The sequence below is a fragment of the Tenrec ecaudatus genome, chromosome 16, assembly GCF_050624435.1.
Source record: "Tenrec ecaudatus isolate mTenEca1 chromosome 16, mTenEca1.hap1, whole genome shotgun sequence".
Taxonomy (NCBI): Eukaryota; Metazoa; Chordata; class Mammalia; order Afrosoricida; family Tenrecidae; genus Tenrec; species Tenrec ecaudatus.
In genome coordinates, this window is record NC_134545.1 from 62,450,367 (window position 1) to 62,474,358 (window position 23,992).

Sequence of the window (23,992 nt, forward strand, 5' to 3'; positions counted from 1 at the left end):
TTTCAATAATTCCTCTCGGTTACATTGCCCCTGATCAAGCCCTACCAGGCCTCCTACACCCTCCTTGCCATAGATTTTAGATCACTTATTGTTCCCTTGTCCCTGGGTTTGTTAACACCACTTCCTTCCCCTGCCTCCCCCTCTCCAATGCCCCCCCCCCTAGCCCGTAGATCCCATTGTTTTCTCCTCCAGTGTATTTATCTTGCCTATCTTTATCTAGATAGACCCACAAAGATAATAATATGCACACAAAAAAGACAGAGCAAAGCAACAAAAGCAAACTAAACAACAACAAGAAACCAAGGACACAAAAAAGGAAAACCCCATAAATAGTTCAGGGTCTGTTTGTTGACTTTTAGGAGTGTTTTCCAGTCGAGTCTGATGGGTGCCATGCCCTGGCCCCACAGTCTATTTTTGGTGCTCCCTTGGGACTTCCTTGCTCTGCTCCCCTTGTAGTTCTTTTGCATGGCCTTAGTGTTTTGCCTTGGTGTGGTGGCATCAGATCGGGCACAATCCCCACACTGTGTCTCCAGTGTTGTGTCCCTTAGTGCTGTGGGTCAGTGAGGGACGTCATGTCTCATAGTGGGGACAGCCCTATGGTCTTTTCTGTGCATTGGCTGCTCTGAGCAGGCCTAGCATCCTCAGGGCTTGGTGGGCCAGGATGTGCTCCTCTCTCTCTTCCTCCCCTTCATTTGCTCCTGTGTGCTCTGCTCAGACATGTCCCTCTCCCTGAGCTGTAGCTTCAGTGCTGTCCTCTGAAGTGCATTCTTCTGGGGGGTGTGTGTGTGTTTGTAAACCCTTATAGGAGCAGGTCGCCTCATCGTTCTCCTGGGGAGCCTCTGGCGGGTTCCAACAGCCCAACTGAAAATCCACTTTGCCACCAGGGCTCCTGCATATTAATTTTAGACCTGTCTATTGTATTTTCTTAAAATCGATTATTATCAAGAACACAGTTACGTAAATAAATTTTACTGAGCATAATTTTATAAGTATTCCATATTGGTGGCATAGTGATTCAGTTTGTGGCTGCAAACTATAAGGTTAACAGTTCAAACCTATCAGCTCTGCCCCAGGGGATGAAGTAGCAATTTGTTATTCCCCAGACGATTTACAGCCTTGGAAACTCTATGGGACCGTTCTACTCGGTCCTATTGGCTGGCTGTGAGTCTAAATCAACAGTGCTTGGAATTTTCGTTTGTTTGTTTGTATGATGGGGGAGGGAGGAGGGCAAGAGATTAAATAATGTCCAAGATGTCACATTGCCATAAAAGATTCCGAAATGCTGTAATACATTCACAAACTGCTGTTTCACTAAAGAGGCTGGAACCATTAAAAACAGTTCAAGTAGTTAAGAGTAGAAGCATATTTCACTAGCTATAAATGACTTCCTGCCCTGCAAGGAAATTTCAGAATGTTTCTTTGATATCAAAAGAAGCCTTAAACAAAAGTAACATTAAAGATAGAAGAAATATTCATGTCAGGAAATCTCCGGACACAGAGAAGAAAGCCATACTGTCTATGGGGGTCACGTCATCTCACTCACAGCACCATCAGCTGGTTGGCTGGTGATGTTACAGCTTGAGAGAGAAGACACGGTTCATATTGCCAATGGAAATGGTGCAGGTTACGTAATAAAGCACACAAGACATCCGGCAAACAGAGTCTTTCAAAGTCCCTAAAACTTAGTGCAGCATTGTCGATTTGGAGAAGGATTTCAAGCGAAGACCCCACCTTGTCAGCCCTGTTTGGGTGTTTGCACCCAGCTTAGCTTCAAGGAGGACTGATGCCGTAGTCAGTCCGGGCGTAGTCAGACCTGAAGCTAGGTAAACCCAACACAGCCTCCACCAGGGGCGTCATCTTGGCAGTTGCTAGGGCCCCAGCAACCATTGTCACCGCAAGAAGACCAGTACCCAATACAGCCTGGGGGAAAAACGCACCTTCCATTGGGTAAAATGTAATGAGAAGGCTATTTTAGCAAATGAGATGAAAGTCTTGGCAGCCCAGGAACCTGAACTGGCAGAAGCTGATTACCAAAAGATAGGAAGTAAGCTTTTAAATCCCACAGTTTAATATGTTCAGTAACCCAGTAACAATGAGCACAGCTCATGACCCGACAGTGGCTTCTAACACTGTTTGCTAATGCAGGGTCCAGGACTCCGTGGAGTTCACTTGCCTAAGAGATGTTTCTTTTTCTTCCTGTGTACCTAATCATTTAGTTACATCAATGTGGATTCATGGATTTTTATATTCTATGTCATACTATCATACAAGATTACAGGAAATGTGGCTCAATGGTTTTTCTAGCTTTGGCTGCGGTGAGCTCTTTCTGTTGACTTCTGTATCTTGTTGACAAGCACCCATATTGTGTGCTTGTTTGGTTTTTGGTGGGGGAGGTACTTCATTGCTTTTTTGACAGAACGAAGTGCTGCAGGCTCCTTTGTCTACTTCTTGCCCTGGTCCTCGATTTAGACACGTCTCCACGGAGTCCTGGATCCTGCATTAGCAAACAGTGGGACATCAGTCCCCAGTCTGTACATCAGGACTTTCTTCACAGTAAACAGTACGAAAAAGGAAGAAATGGAAAACCTCCTAACCACCCCCTCAGCCAGGGGATTGAGATCAGCATCAACTGTGATAAATCCTTTGATGGTTTGACCTCTTGCTATTAAGAGCTGAAGATGGCACGATGCCTCGTCAGTCTTTCCCCCGGAACACGTAGCCCGTCCCTGCCTCACCATCAGACACATCTCACGTCACAAAATACCTGACCAGAACGCCTCACAACCGTTATTAATGCTGTTAAAAATACATTTTTTTACATCTGAGAAACTGTCATAACCAATGAGCCCTAGATAGGATGATGAACCATAAGGCAGTTTACTGGATGGGATCCTGGAACAGAAAAATTATGTGAGATAAATGGGAATAATTCATATTAAACTAATTATAGAAAGTAATGATTTAGAAAGGTAAACCTTTAGTTCTGACAATGTGACACATGCGTGTAAGACGCGAACAACAGGGAAGCGGGAATGGGCTAGCTAAGGACTTGCTAGACGATTGGGGCTGCTACCCACCAGGTACCAGCAGTAGGAAACCACGAGCTGCTCCTCCAGAGAAGGCTTAGACTTCTGCTCCCACACAGGGCTGCAGTCGGAAACCCACAAGGGCCGTTCTCACGGGCAGTGAATTTGAGTTCACATTGTCTTTGCAATCTTTCTACAAACCTAAAACTATTTCAAAATAAAATAAGTTTATTTTTTAACTGCTCAGTGGCAAAATAACACGCCAGAAGAATGACCAGATAATGCTTTATTTCACCACCTACCTGGAAGGAAGCCTGTAGCTCGCATTTACCCAGGACTATTGCTATGATACAGTGAGTCTGTGGCCTTCTCCTAGTTCTAAAAACCTAGGATCTGGTTTTTTGTCTCGTGTTTAAATGTGTCTTCCTTTGTGCTTTCAGTCTTTTATATGCTCCGAATTAAATATAAGACTCGTCTTTACAGTAAAACACATTGTCATTAAGATTACCAACAAGTAACACAGGCAGTGTCTGTAGGATGGACATAATGTCTATAGGTATAAAATTATCAAAGAACAAGTAGACAATTTATCATTTGTTCTTTCGTAGATCACTCTTGATCTTGGAGGGTAAAATGATCTTGTACCTGCATTGCCTTCCCAATACTTTTGTCATATGCATATGAGTAAAAAGTATGTGATATAAAAATGTCATCATTGATTTATTCTAGGACATAAATGTACAGAAGGAGAAGCCCATTTGCTTCTTTGGCATGAACAGTCCAAGCACACTACTTGCCGTCCGTGCAGTCTGTTTTGAGGCAGGGCCTTAGTGCAGTGGGGGCAGGTTGATGGTAAGGGTGCAGCAGGGGAGCGGGAGGGGGGGGGCGCTATCTCTCCTCTCTCCCTTGGGAGAGCTTTAAGAGGGACCTCTGTCTTTTCAGCTGGGATCCTTTCACACGGGAGCTCCTTCGCCTGTGTGTTGCCGACCTTATTGCCGGTATGGGATATATTGTAGTGTTGCTTCATACGTGTGAAGGCACCAAGATATCGAACATATAAGTTCCACATAACACCAATTGACTTGAGAAAGGACTGAACAGTCTTATTAAAAAAGTGACGTTTGCTTATAGTAAATGTACTGCTTTTTTTTTAACTAGGCCATCACAGAGAAGCACAAAATGAATGTTCCAGAAGCAATGAATGAAGTTCTTGATATGTCTGATGACGAAGGTATGGAAATGACCCGAGTTCATAGTAATTACGAGTGAACGTGCACATGTTGTTTCCCGGAAAAAGCGTGTTACAAAAATGTTGTAGAAGCATTCAAATATCTGTTATTGTGTCAGGCGTGTGTGTTTTATACACTTACACTGTTCACTTAAATCATGCAGTTCTTAAAGCCAATGCCCCTGAAATGCTCAGTGATGGCGACTGTATCTCAGATGGTGAAGAAGGTATTTGTGACCTTTCATTGTGACGAACCCTAACTAACTACCAACCTTAGCTTTCATTTCTGATCTTTGAGAGGTAACACTTCCTGGAGTCACTAACTTTCTCATATTCATTTCAGAGAATTAATTTGTGCATCTATGGTGTTCCTGGCTGTCATAAAAATGCATACATGGTATTACTGGTTGTCTTCTTTTTTCTTTTGAAATCACCTCTCCTGGAATCCATTTTCCCGTTTGAAAATGACCCTAGTTATTGCGATTATTTTCTTTTTGTTTCTGTCAAGCAGTAACTTGATGTTTTTATTATTTACATCCAATTACATCTAAAATCCTGGAAAGAGAAAACTAAGTTTTGTTTTTAAACAAGAGGAATTCCTTGTCTCAGTTCTGAGTTACTACTTTTTTAAGGGTTTGTTTGGTTTTAAATAAGAGAAAGTATCTTTACAGATAAGGAGTTTACTCTGAACTTTTGGGTACAAGCAGCTCTTTATCTTAAACTCCACCTGAACAATCTATTTGTACAAAATTTAAGTTTTCAACAATGAATTCATGAAGTTGACCAAAACTAGAAATGATTAGTTATACTTTGTGTGTTTAAAAGAAAAATTTTTTGCTTTTTTGTTTTACTTAATATTAAAACATTTGTCAAGGTCATGATGCATGTAGATGTTTTACTGAATTACATAGTTCAAATGTTCAGTGGAAACAGTAAATCTTACTCAACGGCAAAACGTGGGATTTTGCTGAGATCTATGTCATAGGAGAGTTCCTGCTTATTTGTTTCTTTCTTGCATAATTGGACTGTCTCCGTTCCATCTGATGGCTGCCTCCACTTGCCATCTCACATGTGGTGTTTTTTCTGGGGACAGTCTGGCATTCCTGGTCTTTCTCTGCCTTTAGGTAATTTTCCCTAATTTAATTATTGGTTCCTTCTTTGACTGGCCTTCATTTCATTGGAAGCCTAAATCATTAGAAATCCTATCTGATCTAGAATCAGGTTAGCCTGGTCAGCATTCAGTGGCTGCCCATTCTGAAGTTCATTGTGCCGAGGACTGCACACCAAGACGAGTGAGGTTGCCATGCAGGGACCTGGGAGGACCTTTCTCCTGCCTGTAGATGTGGTTTTGAAAACTGTTCCAGACATTTACTCATCTTTCTTTCCTTTTCTAGAAAACATCTGCTATGTACTTTATTCTCTAACCAAGTGGGCATCTTGCGCAATTTTCTAATTTTAACAGCAGTATGCCTTGTCATGTTATATTTCAGTCCCTCTCAAGGAATATTCTCAGAGTAATTGCTTGTGGGTAGACGATCTATTTAAAATGCTGCTCTCATGTTTGGCGATGTTTGCTTGTGCAAAAAACAAACAAACAAAAGAACCATGAAGTCAAAAAGTATGTCTTCCAACTGAAATGTTTTTGAAGTATAATATGACAATCATATACCTAAAAAATACCGTTCCTTTAACAAAATATCCCCAAAGAGCCACACTGGTGAGGGGCTGAGTTTGAATGGACATATGTCAGCAGCCGTATACATGGGAATAGTTAATGAAATAATATCAGAAAACATGGACATTTGAATTACTTAAATTGATTGCAATGAATCCATTTCTTTGATTAGAAATGATCATCTTTCCCTTTAGACTTAACTCAGTTTAGGAATTTAAAAAGAAAAAAAACCGATTTTAAATCTTGATTTTTTTTCTTTTCTTTTCAAACAGTTTGGTTCTAGCTTTATCGTATGACCATGGATGTTGCAGTCGAAGGGCTGTTGATGTCCTAATGTAGAATGATTTAAGACTGAAAGGGGTCCCTTCGCTCCGTTTAAACAGCTATCCGGCATTCAAACACCACTATAGTATCCTCTTTCTAGGGACTCTTTTCCCCTATGATTCAATCCATGGAGATAGCTTAGGCTGCCTATTTCATTTTGGAAAACTCTGACTCGGAAAATTCTTCATTGTATAGAGCCTCCTGTAGCTTTAACACATTGTTTTGGGCGCTGACACACTCTGCACCACTGAGAACAAACTGCGTCTTCATTGTAAACAGAAGCATTCGTGTGATTGGGTATGAGAAAAGGAGGAAGCCAACTCCTTGCCCACAAAGTTTACGTGGTCCTCCACCAGGGCAGAGGGACCATGTTCTCGTATCACGCACAGAGTTCTGGTACACTTGGCTGCTGACAAGCCAGGAATAATAAGGTTCGGATTTCAGGTTGAGGCTGGACAAATAATCCTGAAGGCCAAAAAGTGGAAGAAGGTAATGAGTTGGCAGGACCCTGCAACCTTGACTGTAGATAGCCTAATTTATCTGTAAGTAAAAACCAGCAATTGCGTGCCTGATTCCACAGGGCCAGTTGGCTGTTAGTAATTAATTTATCACTTACACTTCTTCACAGGTGGCATAGATTTTAGATCATGAAAACAGTTCAGCCATTTGCTTCTTTATACCTGTATTTTGTCTTTAGACTCATATGCTCATTTGATCAAGTAAAATGCATTATAATATCTGATCTTAGATAGCTCAGAGGGATTTTATGGATTGGGGTTAAAGACTATCTATGACTATATACAAAAATATTGAAATATTATAATGACTGCCATAATATTGTACCTTTCCTTTTTTATTTTTAAGTGTCTTCACGGGAAAGACACTGAATTATTTTTCTGTTCTGGGATGGGTTTGTTTATTCACCCAAACCAAGATCACAGGGGACGTTGTTCATTACTGTGCCTGGAAAAGGCCCAGCACTGAGTCATGCGCGCTTACTTTAGAAACCATATCTAGCCTAGATTAAGGAGCAGTAAAGTATTGTACTGTTTCCCAAAAGCAGCACACCCAGCCAGAAAGAACAGACTCATGTTAGAGTAAAGAATCAAATTGATTTTATATTCTTAAAAAAAAACAACACAAAAGCCTACCCAAAGCAAAGCGTCCTGTGTTCTTTGGGATCATAACCATTTGTTGTTGAAGAGATTGGACGACAAGCTGATGGGCACCGGATTGCTTGGTGCCCACCCACAGAGCCAAAGCCTTGTGGCACAGAGGATTAACTGTTGCCTTCTTCACAAAATCTATGCAACTGGAACTTACCCACTCCCTGCAGAGGAGAATAGGCTAGGCTGTCTTCTTTTGTAAAGACCATAGCCAAGAGCACCCCATGGGATGCCCTGTTGTATCCCATGACACTGCTGTGCGTCAAAACCAATTTGATGGCACCTAATAAAGATAGCGCAGCAGGAGCACCTAGATAGAGGGAAGGGAAGAAAGAATAACTTCCCCACAACAGGTACATCTATCCCCCTCCCCCAACTGCAACACACGCCCTCTTCAGCTTTCTGAAACCAGCCCAATCCCCCTGAAGTTGATGCATCCCAACCTCCCGTGTTGACTTGTGCTCCATAGGGTTTGTAGTGCCTGTGTTGTTTGTTTTAACTTGTGATTTGGATGAAAGTTTACAGAACAAATTAGTTTCCCCATTTTAAATGGGGAACACGCATTTTGTTGGGGGACATTGACGGCAGTTCTGGCAAGGTAACCGTATCCCCCTCTCACAGCCCCCCTTTCCCATTTCCGTTGGCCTTCGCGCTTGTCCCTTGCTGCCTTCTCAGCTTTGAGCAGTGCTGCAGATGGGGGTGGTTGATGGCGCTGAGGAGTGCGTGGCCCTCCCATGGTGTCGCTCTCCATACAGCCTGGTCTGTTGTCTAGCTGCAAGCCTGTTCTCCAGGCTGAGGTCCTTTCCAGGCTGAAAGAGTCTAAGAAGCACAGTTCTGGGGAGTCCCGCATCAGCGGTTCATTTTCCAGAAGCCGATCAACCAGCCTTGCTTGTGAGATGCCTCCAAGTAGCCTTGAACCTCCAACCTTGCCGTGAACAGCCAAGTGTGTTCGCCGTTGGTGCCCCACAGGACTCCGGAATCCGATCCATTTCACCCTTTGTTCAACATTTGTTCTCACATTTAGAGAAGGGAAGCAAGAAAACCGTAAACTCCAGTACTTGGGCTTTAAAAGAGCAACCGCTGCAGCCAGCAGCTGCATCTTAAAGGGGACATCGTTGTCTCCAAGGCCCGGCGACTGAGGAGCCAGTGGCGTGAAAAGAACAGGGGAGGACTCAGGCCACGCTGCTCTTCAGGGCGGCCAGTGGCCTGTCAACGTCTCATTGAAAGGCTCCTTTCCCTCTTCCTCTTGCCTGCTGACCACTAACTCCAGTGGGCCTCCCTGGAAGGACCTGCAGCGCCCACGCAAGCCTCCATGTTTTCACATCCGCTCCCTCCTGTGCGCATCAGAATATCCTCACATGAAGCCTCACTTTATTTTTTTGGGGGGGGGTTGGTTTTTTTCAAGCCTTACTTTAATACAAGCTCTGGCTCCCCACTGGGAAAAGAAGAAGATGAAGGCAGCCCTGGGTTGTAACTTACTTTCTCAGAACCATTGTGTAACTCTAGGAGAGAATTGTAAGTCTTCTCAACCAACCACATGCCACTCCGTTCCTCGACCCACTCCTTGTTCCTTGTTTTCTTGAGAATAATAATATTGGGATCAAGGGGAAAAATTCATGTGAGTAAATGTAATTATTTGAACTCTCTGTGCTGACAATTTGCCATTTAAATGTTGGCTGAGGTACACATTTTTATTGCTTTTTATTGCAATATACTCACAACAAAACAAAATATTTAATCAAATTTCTATATGTACACTTCCGTGAAGTAGGCAATATTCTTCAGGTGATGCAACCATTCTTGTTATTTTTTTCCAAATTATTTCCCGACCACTGACATTCATTTAATTTATTCTAATTTACTCTAAGAAATGCCCCCTTTCCCTGTCCCTGGTAACTTCAAAGTATTTGTATTTTCTGTATCATAAACAAGCCGCCCCTCTGGCATAGAGTTTACACACAGTGGAACACAGCGGCACACTTAGTGTTGCTAACTAAAGACCAGCACTTTGAAACCACCAGCAGGTCCTGGGGAGAAAAATGAGGTTTTCTACTCCTATAAAGAGTTGAAATATTGAAAACCCACGGAGGCAATTCGACCCTTTCCTAGATGGTTGCTATGAGTTGGTATTGACTCAATGGCAGTGAATTTGGTGTTTTTAATTTTTTCATATCATAAGCATTGGACTAATAATTGCAAGATGGTTGGTTCAAACCCACCAAGCACTTCACGGAGAAAGCAGCATCTATCTGTCCTGGGAAGGTTTCCATCCTTGGAAACTTGATGTAGGGTCACCATGAGTTGAAATGGACTCAATAGCAGTGGGTTTTGAGTTTGTATATAATTATTTGAGATCCCTGCTGATGCTGTGTGTTAGGTGTTGGGCTATGAACCACAACCACAGGTAGGCAGTTCAAAGCTACCACGGGGAAAGAGGAAGCTGTCTGCTCCTTTAAGAGAGATAGCCGTGGACACCGTGTGCACTGTCACTTGGAGTAGAAATAGACTTGATGGCAATGGGATTTGTATAATTGATTATTTCATGTACATGATACCATACAGTCTTTAGCCTTTTTTGTCTGACATATTTCACGCAGTTCAATGTCCTCTAAGTTCATTCACGTTGTAACATGCATCAAGACGTCATTCCTCCTTGTGGCTGAGCAACATTCCATTTACCTACGCCACATTTTGTTAACCATTCTCCCGTCGATGAACTTTTTTAGCTATTGGGTAATACAGAATCCCAGGTCCCACCCTGAGGCAAATACACATTGTACTTTGACAAGCACTTCCCTCAGTAAATTCAGTTGCTGAAGTTGATCTTTAATGACATATTTCCCGTCTGACAGTTGTCCTCTCCTTAAATAAGAAGTCCCACGTGAATAATGTGAATCTCCTTCTTCCTACCTTACTATTTATTTTGTCTGTTCTAATCTCGTAAATAAGAGTGGTGTGGTTGGTCAGACATTCGAATCTCTTAAATAGCAGTTGTATAGTAGGTTAAGCATTGGATTGCTAACAGGAAGGTACGCAGTTCAAAACCACCAGCAACTGCACGGGAGAATGACAAGGATTTCACTCTCATGAAGATTTAGTCTCAGAAACCCACCAGAGCAACTCTGTTCTCTCCTACAGGGCTGCTGTGAGTTGGAATTGACTTGATGGCAGTGAGTTTTGCTGGTTTTAATCTTTTTGTTTGTTTGTTTTAATCTCTTAAATAACTTTGAACACTAGGAAGTGTTGAACTTCCTCTCCATGCTTCCCAAAAACCACTGGAAAAAGACACCCATCTTAACCCTTACTGGCAGTCCTTTGTGCGTCCTAAGACTCTTCCTGGCGGATGGAACACACAGCCTGTCTGATGTACTTGTAGCCCCTGTATTTTTTCTTTTGTTAATTTTATCCATTTTTTGAATAGGTAATAGATGCACATGGTACAAAATCCCCAAGGTACAAGAGTTTACGGTAAAAAGTAAGTCTCCCTCCATCTCCTTGCTCCCGTAAAATAGATCTTTTCTCCAAAATCAGTCACTAAACTTCTATCCCTTCTCCACATTTATTGAGCATTTACTATGCACCAAGCACTGTTCGGTGCACTAGAAATAAAGCAGGAAGCAAAACAAGGGGAAAGCGTCTACCCTCCTGAGGCTTCCATTTTGTCTTTCCGGTTGCCTAGGGTGTGTGTTGAATGGCATTCTAGTTGTCCTCGGCCACGGTTGTTGAAAGGAGGGCTTTGTAGTCAAGTCGACCGATTTTGAAGTTGGACTTCTCCCTAATCCACGACCTTAGAGAACCAGTAGGAACTGGGTTTCCTTGATCAGAAAATGGCAACAACAACCCTCACTCATAAGGTTGTGAGGCTTCAGGGAAATAATATGCGTAAAACACCAACTATAGTAAGTGCTCAATAAAGATCGGTGTTATTAGCAGTGTGATCCTCTGCTGTCTAGAAGGTAGACCAAAGTGGCTAAAGGACTTCTTCCAATCGCCTTTCATTTCCTCTCTGCTGTATCACAATCAACAATGTCATGTTTCTCAGGGGGACAAAATGAACTCAGATTTGTAACTTTTATTCATGAACTGCTAATCTGCAAGACTCTTAGTTGATCCCGACTCTTAATTAATTCATAGTGTATCGAGACTATGTTCCCCTTGATTCTTCCCAATCTAGCCTTGGAAAATTCCTTTTAATTTGGGGGTTTTGTAGTATTAATTTGCAGGTGTTTCGCACCATTCGTCCAGGGTTACACTGGTCCAGTGCCCTGACCCGAGGAGAGTCTGCCCTTCACCACAGAGGAGTTAAGCATGCCTGAATCATTTCTCACAAAATAACTTGGTGTTGTGGGGCTTTCTCAAGGTTTCAAGTCTCCAGTGTTTGGGTGGAAATTTTTCAGTCGTTGGAAAAGTAGTAAGAGTCCTCCTTGGTGTCTTCGTGCTACAGTGTGCTCATGACAACACATATCGCAAGCAGCGGCTTTACAGACTAGAAGTCTGTTTTAGCACAGCCCTGGAGGTAGGGAGTCTAAGTGAGGGGCTCAGCCAGGTAGAGGCTTCTGTGTGCTTCCCCCCTTCCCTCGTTTCAGGTGTGTGTTGGCAGTCATTAGTGTTCCTTCGCTTGCCCACTGGTCCTCCTCGGGCTGTTGTTTTCCCTCTGTGTGAATACGCCCATTCTTCTCTCAGATAAGGCCCCACCCAAACAGTGAGGAGATTAAACACCCACTCTGTTCTGATATGGCTTCCTAAAAAGGAGAAAATACTGACTCTAAATGAGCCTGTTTCATTGACAGTTGTTAAAAGATTAGGGCTTTCATATACGCGTTGAGAGACACAGCTCAATCTGTAATAGTTGATGAATGTCTAACGGTAGAAAATATTATAAGAAAATGATATGCAAAAGAAACTTCAAAAAGACAGAAAGTCCTATGGCTAGAAAATATTTTTTTAATGTAAAGTTTAGACTAAGAAATTGATGTCTTCAGTATCCAAAGGATGACTGGTGGACATCATTGCGAGATAACCAGGAAGTTGGGCTAGATAGTCTACAATGGACTGGCATTTGCCGGTGATCCAGGATCTGTAAAGGAGGGAGGGTACACCTAGTTGGTTGACAAAAGTTCTTATAAAATTTATTAAATTTATTTTCTCTCTCTCTTGTTCCTTGATGCTACTTTGCACTGGTTTCATGGAAGACAGAGTTTGGGATCTTTGATTGTGTCTCTTCTCTTTACCATAAAAATTCCAGCCTAGGAATTCAATGGGGGCAGTTCTACTCTGGCTTATGTGGCGATTATGAGCCAGGAAACAACAGGATGGAGGGATAGTGGGGAATTGAAGCTAAATGCCCATGGACAGCCTTTATTATTGGTTAATGGTGAAATCAGAGTAGTAGTTGAATTTGGGCTTGTTGTTGTTCTGTGTGTAGGGGTGGGGAGGCAGTCGGTAGCATTTTCTAGTCTGGTAGCTTATTGGCAGAAACGGAGTGTCGATAAGTACATCAGTGCTCATAAAGCACAAATCAATACTAGCTAGCTGAGGTCTTCATAAGTGGCATTTGCCCCGGCATTTCTCCTGGGCTTTGTCCACACTGATCGCATAACATGCTACTGAGCTGGCTCTCATTTATTAAGGCTACGTTAGGCAGTCGCTTCTGACCTCTGTCTTATTTTTGGACGTTGTCATTTCTCATTATTCTCAGCTTAATTTATCTAGTACAGTCTAACAATGCACTTCCAAACTCAGTGGTTTAATCTATTATCTCCTCTGGCTCTGTTGGTGACGTGGGCTCAGTTGGTCTCTTGGGGTCTTTCATGGGACCGCAGTCAGCTGGCAGCTGAGGTAGACACATGTGAAAGCTCAATGTACCTTGATGCCCAAGACGGCGTCTTCATTCAGCTATTGGGCCCCTGCACTGAGCAGGCTCAGCTCTCCCTGATGTCAGTGTTCGCCCGTGATTAACCTGGCCTTCCTTGCAGCAGGTCGGACTCGCTTGTCCCCAAGCAACTGTTGTAAGAGGAAGGCCACTTTGCACAGTGTCTTTGGGGCACCCTCAGAAGTGATGCAAACGGAAAAGCTCTTGTTCACAAATCGAGCCAGCCCAAATTGAGGAGCAGGCACAACAAAAGGACACAGTGCCAGGAATTGTGACTCCGGCTCCAGAAGGAGGGGCATCTTTGAAAAGCAGCTACCACGTGCCCTTTAGCTGAAAATAGTCAAAATTATAACCTTTATCACTGTACTAAACATTTCTAAGACACATCCGTACATACAAGTTCTTTTTACTAAGTGAAAAGATAATGGCTCTTGGTAATAGTTTTCAGCTAATTATATTTGGTATTGTGTTGACTCAGATTACTTTGATTGGTTTATGCATACTAATTACATGGTCAAAAGCTGTCACGAGTGAAAATAATTTGGAAATTGCCTTCAGAGTAATCAGCACAATTAATTTCATTCTTCACGGGGTTACACATTGACTGATAACCTGAAAGTCAGCAGTACGGGACCACCAGGTGCTCCTCTGGAAGAGGATGACGCTTTCTGCTCCTGTAAAGACCTCCAGTCTCAGAAACCCACCGGGGCAGTTCCTCCCTATCCTATGGGATCACTGTGAGTCAGCATTGGCCTAATGGCAGTGAGAGTCCTGTTGAACTACACCTAGACAGGAGTTGTAGAATGCTTTGCTTCTCGAAGCACAGTTTGTTTTGGAAGAAATGTTGCTAGATTGCTCCTTGGAAACGAGAATGGTGAGACGTTGCCTCAGGAACTTTGCGCGTGTTATCCAGAGGGATCCGTCTCTGGAAAAGGACCTTATACTTGGTAGCCGGCCAGTGAAAAAAGAAGATCCTCAACAAGATAGAATGACACGGCAGATGTAACCACAGACTCAAACATAACAAGGACAAGATCAAGCAGTCTTTTCTTCTGCATGAACCGACTCACCGACTCCTGACAACAACACAAGTCCAGGCCATTATGGAGAATAATCGTGGCAGTCCTGATCAGCCCTTACTCGCGCATTCTCATTTAATTCCTACAAGAAATCTTAAGATAGAGGCAGAAAGGATGGCGTTTGAATCTGAACTCGGAAAACCTAATATGCAAAACTACCTTTTATTATTGCCTTTATTTTAAAATTCTAAGCCTCTTAAGAAATGATTTTTACCATTCTAAGGCATTTTCATTCTTTGAGAACATTATTGGTTATTTAAATAGATCCCACGACTTGTTAATATCTACCTCCTAGTGACCTTTTATGAGGCACAAATTATGATGGGTAAAGAAGGGAAGTGGAGCTCCCGATAAAATGATTTTAAAAAGAAGAAGAATGGAGGTTTCCTTCCACTGAACACCTCTGCCCTCGAATCAAGCTCACCATTGAAAAGCAGTGCTAGTCAGTTTGAAAGCACCAGCCGCTCGGAGGGAAAAAGACAGGACTGTCTACTCCTGCAAAGAGTCTCAGAAACTCACAGGGGCGGTTCGACCCCATCCTGCAGGGCCGCTATGAGTCGGCACCGTCTCGATGGCAGTGAGGGTGAGTGCTTTGCTTTTCCAATATGTTTGGCCCAGGAGCCCTTTGGCACCCAATGGAGATCCCACCACGGAGAGAGAGGGAGACCAGCAGTGATTTCATTGACAGTGCATCTTCGTAAGGGAAGCTCAAGGGAGAGACACCTAATGGTGTGGGCACTGGGCAGTGAGAGGGGGGCTAGAAAGAGTTAGTGTGGGAGAGATTAGTGAACGGTGGAGCAGGGGATGCATTCAGAAAAAGGTTGAAGGCCAAGAGCTTGAGGAATTCCCTTGTTCTGTGGCATCAAGTCATTTCTAGGGTGTACCCATTGGGGTGGCAGATAGCCACGTCTTTTCTCACAGGAGACCACTGGGGGCGTCAGGCCACCCACTTTTGGGTCATCAACCGAGCACCTTAACCGTTGTCACAGAGCTCCTTAGAAGAGCTCTAGGGGCTGACACAGTCCCAGCAGGAATGCAGAGTGGGTGTGAAGGCGAGGCAGGGGTTGAGGCTGGCCTAGAAATCAAGGGGAGGCAAGACTTGACTGTGCACCTTTTAAGGGCACCAATGACATTCTGCTGAGTAGCACGGATTTTCAGCCCAGAAGTAAGAAAAATAAAACCTTTCAGACATTCCTACTCTTGAACCCTAACTATCCCGCCCCCCCACATTCTTTACAACAGTTGGAATTCATTCGTTGACTTGTTGACTTGGGAATGCTTAGCCAATCCAATCCGTACCCACCATTATAAACGGGATCACTTCCGCGCCTCTATTTGCAATGTTGATCACCGTCAGGCTGATCAGATGCGGGCACCAGGTGCCGCGGCATCTTAATATTAGATGAGCCTCACTCATTTCTTCATTTAGGTGGGGGGGAAAGAGATTTGTTATCCGTTTGCTCCAGTTCCGCAGGTTCACATTTCCGTTTATGGAGGAAACGTCTCAGGGGGCAGGCACCCCATGAGTGTGCGGGGCACTTGATAAATCTTGCACTTCCTCCTCTAGCTCCATTCTCCAGCTCCCCGAGACCAAGCAGCAGCCATTGAAATCGCCTCTCCGGGGGACTCAGATGGAAGAGCCGCACCGGCCTGCTAGTTGTGTATCCCCAATGGCCAGTAGCCACAGGGTGGGGCAGCCTCGAACCCCAGGAGGCCCTGGGTCCTGAGAGAAGGAAACTGTCGCACAGCGGCAGCAGCACCTCAAGGCTGCCTCCCACCCAGGGCCTCACAGCCCTCCCGCCCTGAGCTCCGGGAAGAAGGTGCCTGGCAGCGGTGCAAGTACTTTACGCGGGGAACGCAGCACCGCACACAGTTGCTTCGCCAGCTCCTGTCTTCAAACTTGATGAACAGGTGGCGGGAGAGGTAGGGCGGCTCGGTTGGGTTGGTAGCTTCTCCGGGGCGTCCCCGGTTTGCAACCTGGGCTCAAGGGCACGCCCGCCTCCCTCCCCCTCCTTCCACCTGACCGCGACCGTGAGGAGCCAGCCTCCGGCTTTCCCAGCCGCGAACAAAGGCGGCCAGGTCGCCAGGAGCTCCCGCGCCCCGGCGCGGGCCGCTGCTTTCGCGTCTTGTCTTCGCCTTCGTCCCTGGACCCGGCTCGGCTGCTTCCTGGGCCCTGTTGGAGGAGCACCCGCCGGCTGGCTTTCCCGGGACCGGAGGCTGCCCCGGGGACGCAGCGAGGCACCGAGCCCGGGATCGAATTACAGAAAGTCTACACCGGAGCAGTCCCCATATTTACATACAAATAACTCGCGGGCTCACATTTATGTCACCATTGGGCCCCGCGAGAGGCTTGCCAGAGGAGTGCTTTAATCCAATCAGGAGGAGCTTTCAACGGATGTCTGCCGAGTGATCGAGAAGGCGCTTCATCTCAATCAAGGGGCGCCAGGTTCCGCCGTGGCTGCCCCCCACCCCAAGTTGCTGCTGCTTCCCGTGCGAAGTTTTGGCGTCTTGCACCTCCCGCGGGTCGGAGAGCTGCTGATTCCTCGCTGCCCGCGCGGAGGGCACGGCGCTGGACAGTGCGCGGTGGCGGTGAGGCCGTGCACGGCTCGCTCGGGCTGGCGTGGAGGTTCATGGTCAATCCCCGCCTCGGGAATTCCGGGACACTGCGGGGAAGCCTTCGTCCGGCGCAGCCTCGGGGAAATGGCTCGGCCGCAGAGTAAGCGCTTTCTTTAGGTTGTGCGTGGTCGTGCTGTGGTTGTGCCCCATGCAGTGCGCGTGCAAGGGCCCCGCCTGTGAGCCGTACTAAAAATAAGCCCTTGGTGTCCCGGGGCAGGCGAAAGTGGACCTGCCGACTCTGAGCCTTTCCAAACGCGGCCGGTCGCTGGCAGCGCGTTCGCAGCAGTCGTTTGAAAGTTGCGCCCCGGCGGTTTCCTGCATGTCAGTGAATGGAAGTTGTAAGCACTATGGAGTGACGAAATTGGAAAATGTGGCTGGAGCCACACACCCGGCGTGCTTTTCAGCTTGCTCTTGGAGAGCCAGCCTGAGCTGGGAAAGGGCGAAGAGATGCGTTGGCCCGTGGGTAAAGGAAGGGCTTTATAGCCCGTGCCACCTTTTGAGAGGAACATCCAGAGGGCAGAAGACAATGGGCAAACCAGCTCTGTTACTCGTGGAATGTGGCTTTAAAACAGGAGGTCACAGGCGGTTGTGCACTCAGCGGCAGCAGTAAAAGCACTTTCTGTGATTAACTCTTTGTACAGAGGGTTAAAAGGCAACTCACGCCATCTGAGTCTGAAACGGCTGCAGCTGCCTTGTATCTCTGGAAGGCCGAATTGCTTTCCGTGGAAGCGGCAGCTTTATTGGTTTTGAAACAGTGCGGAAGTGGTAGGCTCCCAGGTTCCCAAACTGGGCAGTTACCTCTCGGATGGGTTAGCTATTTTCACAGCGCAAGACCCAACCTGAGGTCCTGTCTGCGGGGCCAACAACCGAAGAGTCTGGTCTCCTAAGTTGAATGCTAAACACCGTAAGGAAAGGGGTGGCTCGCTCTTACATTGTAATCTATGTCCATTCAAACAACCTGCTCTTGCTGTGGGCTGCCTAGAGGTGAAGGGAATTCTGGTTGCCATAAAAAAAAAGAAAATAAATCCACCTTTCTTTATATGGGGTGGGGGTGGGGAGCGGGAGGGGTGCAGGGTGGAGATGAGGAGGAAGGAGAGACGTCTGGGACTGTTTACACCACTTAAATTCATGCTTGAAATTGCACACTAACCTCTGCTTAAGCATTCTAAACGTCAGTGGAGAAAACTGCAGAGAAGGGTGAAAATGATCCAATGGGAGCTCTGCTGTTGCCTCCACTCCTGACACAGTCCATGGGGCACTTCTGATCGGAGCTTGTTGTGTGCTCTGCAGGTGAAGATGCCATGACGGGGGACACAGACAAGTATCTTGGTCCCCAAGACCTGAAGGAGCTGGGTGATGACTCTCTGCCTGCAGAGGGCTACATGGGCTTTAGTCTCGGAGCCCGTTCTGCCAGGTACTTTTCCGTATTAGCAGTGTTGACCGTAGTTGATTCGAAACTGCCGTGATGTGTCATGAACCCAAGTCATTTCCATTTTGCACTTTGCACGTGGTCTTTGGATGAGGATGTGAATTTGGTGCAATGTACGTGCTCTGCTATTTTCTGTCATGGTTTTTAGTCCTTCGTTTTATGTGATTGAACTGGTTCCTGCTGAGAATGTGCATTTCCACCCCAGCTAGACAGAATTAGAATCTACATGTGAATAAGACCCTGTAAGAATCCTCAGGGAACCTTGGTGATGCTGTGGCATAAGCTTTGGGCTTCTAACCGTAAGGTCGCCATTTCAGCCTTGAGCGCATAGTGGGATGTGCAATGGGCTACTAATTGCAAGGTCAGCAGTTTGGAACCACGAGCCGCTTCCTGGGAGAAAGATGAGGCTATCTATTCCCATAAGTGGTTATGGCCCAGCAAACCCACAGAGACAGTTGTAAATTAGAATCTCCTCCATTGCAGTGGAGTTTGCGTTTTAACTGTCAGGGGATAAGAGGACAAGACTGCCCGCTCTTGTTAAGACCTGCGGTCTCAGCGACTCTTCATGGGGTTGCTGTGAGTCAGAAGTGACTCGATGGCAGTGGGTTGGGGTTTGATTTGGTACGAAATTGATAAAATGTACACTCTACTTCATTATCTCTGGGATGGAAATGAAGGAGAACGATGTGGTTGTCTCCTTTCATGACAATCTACTTCCTTGAACAGTCGGTGGGTCAATTCTCGGCACTGCTTGGTCAGACAAGAGTAGACAGCTATGCGTTTGGGTGGGGATGGCAATGCAAATTCTCAGCCCTGGGCTGAACATAGTCCTTGCTCGTGTATCTGCACTATGCGGGCCTGCTCCAAGCACAGTAGCAAAAGAACTTACTGATGAAACTGGGAGAACCAATCTGGGGCACGTGTTTGAAGCAAGAGTTTTGCTCTGTATTGAAAGGAAATTTTATTGCCAGTAACTAAGAAATACATGTCTATAATTGCTCTCCTTTCCTTCTTCATTACTGGAAGAATAATTTGGGATTGAGACTCCAAAAAGAACATTGAAAGGGTCTGCCTACTACCTGAGTGCCCTTTCTGAAGCCTTGCTGTGGCTGTGTTTACACGGTGACCCTGTGGGCGTGTTCACAGTGACAGCCACGTCACAGATAGTAAAGGATGGGAAATTCAACCTTCACCACTGAAGTAGAACACTTTTGGGAGGTTGAAAACCTTGGCTCAAACCAGTCTTCCTTCATTTGGAAGAGAAAGGACCTGACCCAGCATTTGGAGATTTCTTTTCTCTGTTGTGAATTAACAGCATGTTTGCTGACAGTCAAGTTATTTTAAAGCTAATAATTAAACTATCCAAGCCAGAACCCCGGGGACATTTTCCTATACTTCAGGGATCTGTTATACAAAGTTTCATTGTCTCATAGTAAATGACACTTCCCACAAAGTAAACCTGGGAGTTCTCTGTGTCATCAGTGTGGGCAGTTGGATATTGTTGGATTGGTTTTTCTTGGAGTTAGTTTCTTTTTTTTTTTAATTGAATTTTGAACCTCTTATAACTTAAAAGAATTGTTGCTTTTATGTACATTTATAAAAGACTGAAAATCTTATTGTATAAGTGCCATTAATGAGAGAGAAATAGATCTTTAAAAAAAAGTAATATTTCAGATGATCCCAGAAACAAGTTCCAACTGGAAATCTGCCAGATCTTCTAAGATCCTGAAGGAAAATTCTGTTTAGAAATTTAACAGCTTTTATTATCCAATAACCAGCTGCTGCCTCCAACTCTAATAATACAGGCAGGCCTAGGTTATGAACTTTGGCTTCTGGACAATTTGTCCTTGCCGTTTAAGATTATGTAAATGTGTCTTCACTTTGAACCAACCCCTACTTGCAACAAATCCTTCATCAACGCTTGCTGTAGGGCCGCTTTTAAATCCTCTTGCACTGAAGTAAGGCTATGGGCCTGGTGCCCTGCTGCCATGATGGGCGGGGCACTGGGCTGCTAACCACAAAGTTGGTAGTTCATACCCAGCAGCCTCTTCTCAGGAGCAGGATGAAGCTGGCTGCTCCCACAAAGACGTACAGTCTGGGTAACCCCCGAGAGGATCACTGTGAGCCAGAGGCAAACTCCATGGCAGTGAGCGATGGAGCTATGAAGTACCCATCCCAACTGACCTACAAATGTTTAAAGACACGCTCAGCCGGGGCTCTTGTTTGTAACCTGAAGACCGCCTGTATAAGAGACACCGAGTTATAAATCAAGTGTGTGTCTAGAAAAATGCAGGTGCTGGCATCCAGTGGGAGATAAAATCGCAGTGTTCTGAGTTCGTCTTTTGTCTTAATGCAGTTCAAAGCCTTTCACACTTGCACGTTCGATTCACCATTGCTGTGTGTCGCTATTCTGTGTAACTCATTTTTTTTTTGCATTGGTAACTCATGTTATGCTCAGACACAAAATTTTCTTTAAAACCTCTATGAAAGGAATATCTCTTTATTAAACTGATATCTCTTTAAAGCGCATAGTTAGAGTATTAACAATAAAGTACTCTGAGTGTAACATTTACAAAGGGAGACGTTCAATGTATAATCCATGCAATCGTAACTTTTTCTTTTCTGTTTTTTCCCTCTGTCTGATTTTTGCTATTGCTCCTCTCTCTAAACATACTGTTAAATAGTCCCAAGGTCAGGTAAGAAGACGTGGCACCATTACAGTGTTTCTCTCCCTTCCCTGGCTCATGGGTCCATTTTCCTTTCATCCGGCATTGTGGCGTGCTGTGCTGTGCTGTGCTCTGATGTGCTGTGCTGTGCTGTGCTCTGATGTGCTTTTGTTTTTTGTTTTTGCTTTTTCTTTTCCTGCCCCCTTCTCAGCTTTCAAAAAATCCATTTGGTGATTCTGAGAAAATGAGCAAGTAACTAAATCTAGGATAAGGAATGTTACTTCTGCAACATGGACTGAAGGGGGACCAGCCTGTCCCCAGTTTCCCACACTTGAGGGATGTCTTTGGATTAACCCGTTTTGTAAACTGCATGGAGGACCTGCAAGAATTCCCTGAATTTAAGGGAAAGTCTTGTTTTGGAGGGCTGCGTCTTTTCCTGGCTGCTGGTGTATTTGAGCTATGCTAGGCGCTGTACATCATCTAGAATTTGGAGGCATGCGTTTGTCTTCGCCTTCCTGGGTTGAACACTTGGGGTGTACTGATGGCTACAAATAATACAAGGGGCTTCACAAAGGTTGTGGGAAAATTCCACATTCTCTTCATTCAATTTTTCCATGTCCTTTTAGAAGTCCTAGCATCATTGACTTGACTTAAAAAGAGAGAGTTCAATGCTTTTCAGATTCCCAGGCAAATACTTTCTTACCAAGAAACAAAACAACAAAAAACTCCCTGCCATCTAGTCGATTCCAACTCATACTTACCCTAAAGGACAAAGTAAAACTGCCCCTGTGGGCTTCTTTGTAACACTGACTGGAGTAGAAAGCCTCAGTTTGCTCCATTGGGGCAGCTGGTCGTGGTTTCAAACTGCTGACCTTGTGACTAGCCACCCAACTCCAAACCCACGACACTGCCTGGTTCCTTCTGCCATGTTCATACTTTAGCGTACTAAGGATTCGGAGCAAAGCTTGATGGATGTACTCGGATCCCTCTTGTCTAAAGTTGGTTGGACTGGATCCATCAGGAGCAGGAACTTTAGGCGTGATATAAAACAAAGGCATCCATAGCCCCCTTGATTGTGAGCTCTCAATGCTGGCTCTGCAGGTCATATATATATATATCACAAGGGCTTCAAACGGTTTGTGGAAAGATGGAATTATAAGATAGTGCAGTTTTTCAGGAACTTTTTGAAGCCTTCCCATATCTATTCAAAGAAAGAAGGGTCACTTTAACAGTATCAACCAATCATGTGGTTCTGTCACCAAGTGGGACCCTGACTCACGGCTCACTCCCTGCACAGAGGAACAGAGCCCTGCCCAATCCTGTACCATCCGTACGATCATGATCACTGGAGAAACAGGTCCTTGTGATCCATACACATAATTCCAAAATAGAAATTAAAATTTATAGGTGATAGGCTTAATTTATTATTTTTTTACAATACTTTTATTGGGGGCTCTTACATCTCTTATCACAATCCATACATTCATCCAGTGTATCAAGCACATTTGCACATATGCCGCCATCATCATTTTCAAAGCATTCCCTTCCCATTTGAGCCCCTGATATCAGCTCCCCATTTCTTCCTCCCCCTTCCTCCGCCCACCCTCCCTCCCTCCCTCACTGTAATAGGTTTTAAATTTAAAAAGATAAATAAGTGTTTGCTTGTATCCTCCATAAAGCTGTCTCACACACACACCACAGTAGTTACGAGTGCGGTTTGTCAGTGTTTCTCGGATCACCGCAGCCGGGCCTGACGGAGGCTGGGGCGGAGTAGGCCGACACTGCCCTGCTCGAGACCCCAGCCACGAGCCACATGTGGCTAGCCAAGTGTATTAACTAAGTGACACTAAAAATCTGCTTCACACAGGCCACAGTTCAAGTGGCTTTTGTATCGGACAGCTCGGGTGCAGAACATTGCCAGCACGTGGAAAGTTCTACCAGAAGGTTAGAAAGTAGAGAGAATTCCCACTTTCAGGAAGCTTACACTGGGCGTGGAAGGTCAGTGCATAGACACAGAAGTAACTGAAAGCTACGTCACAACCGAAATGGGGGTCAGAGAGAGGACTTACGGAACGCAGATTATGGACAGAGAAGGCCAGAGCAGGCAGTGGTCAGAGTCACAGGGCGGCCTTAGAGTTGACCTTTGAAAAAAAACAAACCCTCCTGAATCCCCGATTTCTAGCATTGTAACAAATAGGCACTCTGCAGAGATGTGCTGAGTGTCTGCCTTAACAACTCGAGTGATCCAGGGGCGGTTCTGTTTTCCAGCAGATTCCTTTGAAACTCTGATGACGCCCAGGTTTGGATTGCATACGAAAGTGCCTGCCTATTTGTATCTAGTCTTATAATAATGCCTGTAATTTCAGGAGGTCTGCATCTTGACGTAAGCGCCCCTCCTTTAAGATAACTTCATGCATAGTACATACTGAGGAAAATACATGGTGCAAAGCAGGAAATGGTTTTTTGTGTACTACCTCTTTACTCGTGCAAGGCAGGACCGTACCGAGGTCTGACGGATCGACCAGTAATGGCGCAGCAGGCCATCCACCAGTGCAGACAATATGTTACTTGCGGGGACACTGGAAGGTAGAGTGGCCCCAAAATGCCAGCTCCCTCCGGTCCTTATCCCACAACCAAAAAAGGCTGACACCAAAACAAATGGAGATGACCCCAGCTCTAATTGTGGGGCACCCCATTTCCCAAGGCACCCACTATAATTTGAGACCACTACAGGGTGGTTTTATTGCGCTGCAGCTCTGCCCGGAGGAGGGAGAAGCAGGGGACTCCACTTCATCAGCACCAGGAGGCAGTGAGAATTTCTGTCAGGACAGTGACGCAGGTGAGATAGGTAGGCGAGGAGGAGATGACCTCCCCGGAGCTCCTCCCAAGCTGCCCGTGCGCCAGAAGGATC

General features: G+C 45.2%; 1 protein-coding gene across 2 annotated transcripts in view; it reads left to right on the forward strand.

Moving 5' to 3' along the window:
- Positions 1-23,992, forward strand: part of ANK3 (ankyrin 3) — a 367,935-nt gene that overhangs the window by 236,194 nt on the left and 107,749 nt on the right. Inside the window, exons 22-24 of one of the 2 annotated variants that reach the window (XM_075534954.1) lie at positions 4,185-4,257; positions 4,419-4,481; positions 18,277-18,400. In XM_075534954.1, the coding sequence (XP_075391069.1) occupies positions 4,185-4,257; positions 4,419-4,481; positions 18,277-18,400 (260 nt within the window). Of the gene's footprint in view, positions 1-4,184; positions 4,258-4,418; positions 4,482-16,671; positions 17,087-18,276; positions 18,401-23,992 lie in introns of those variants that run through there. The other variant, XM_075534955.1, reaches the window with a different exon arrangement.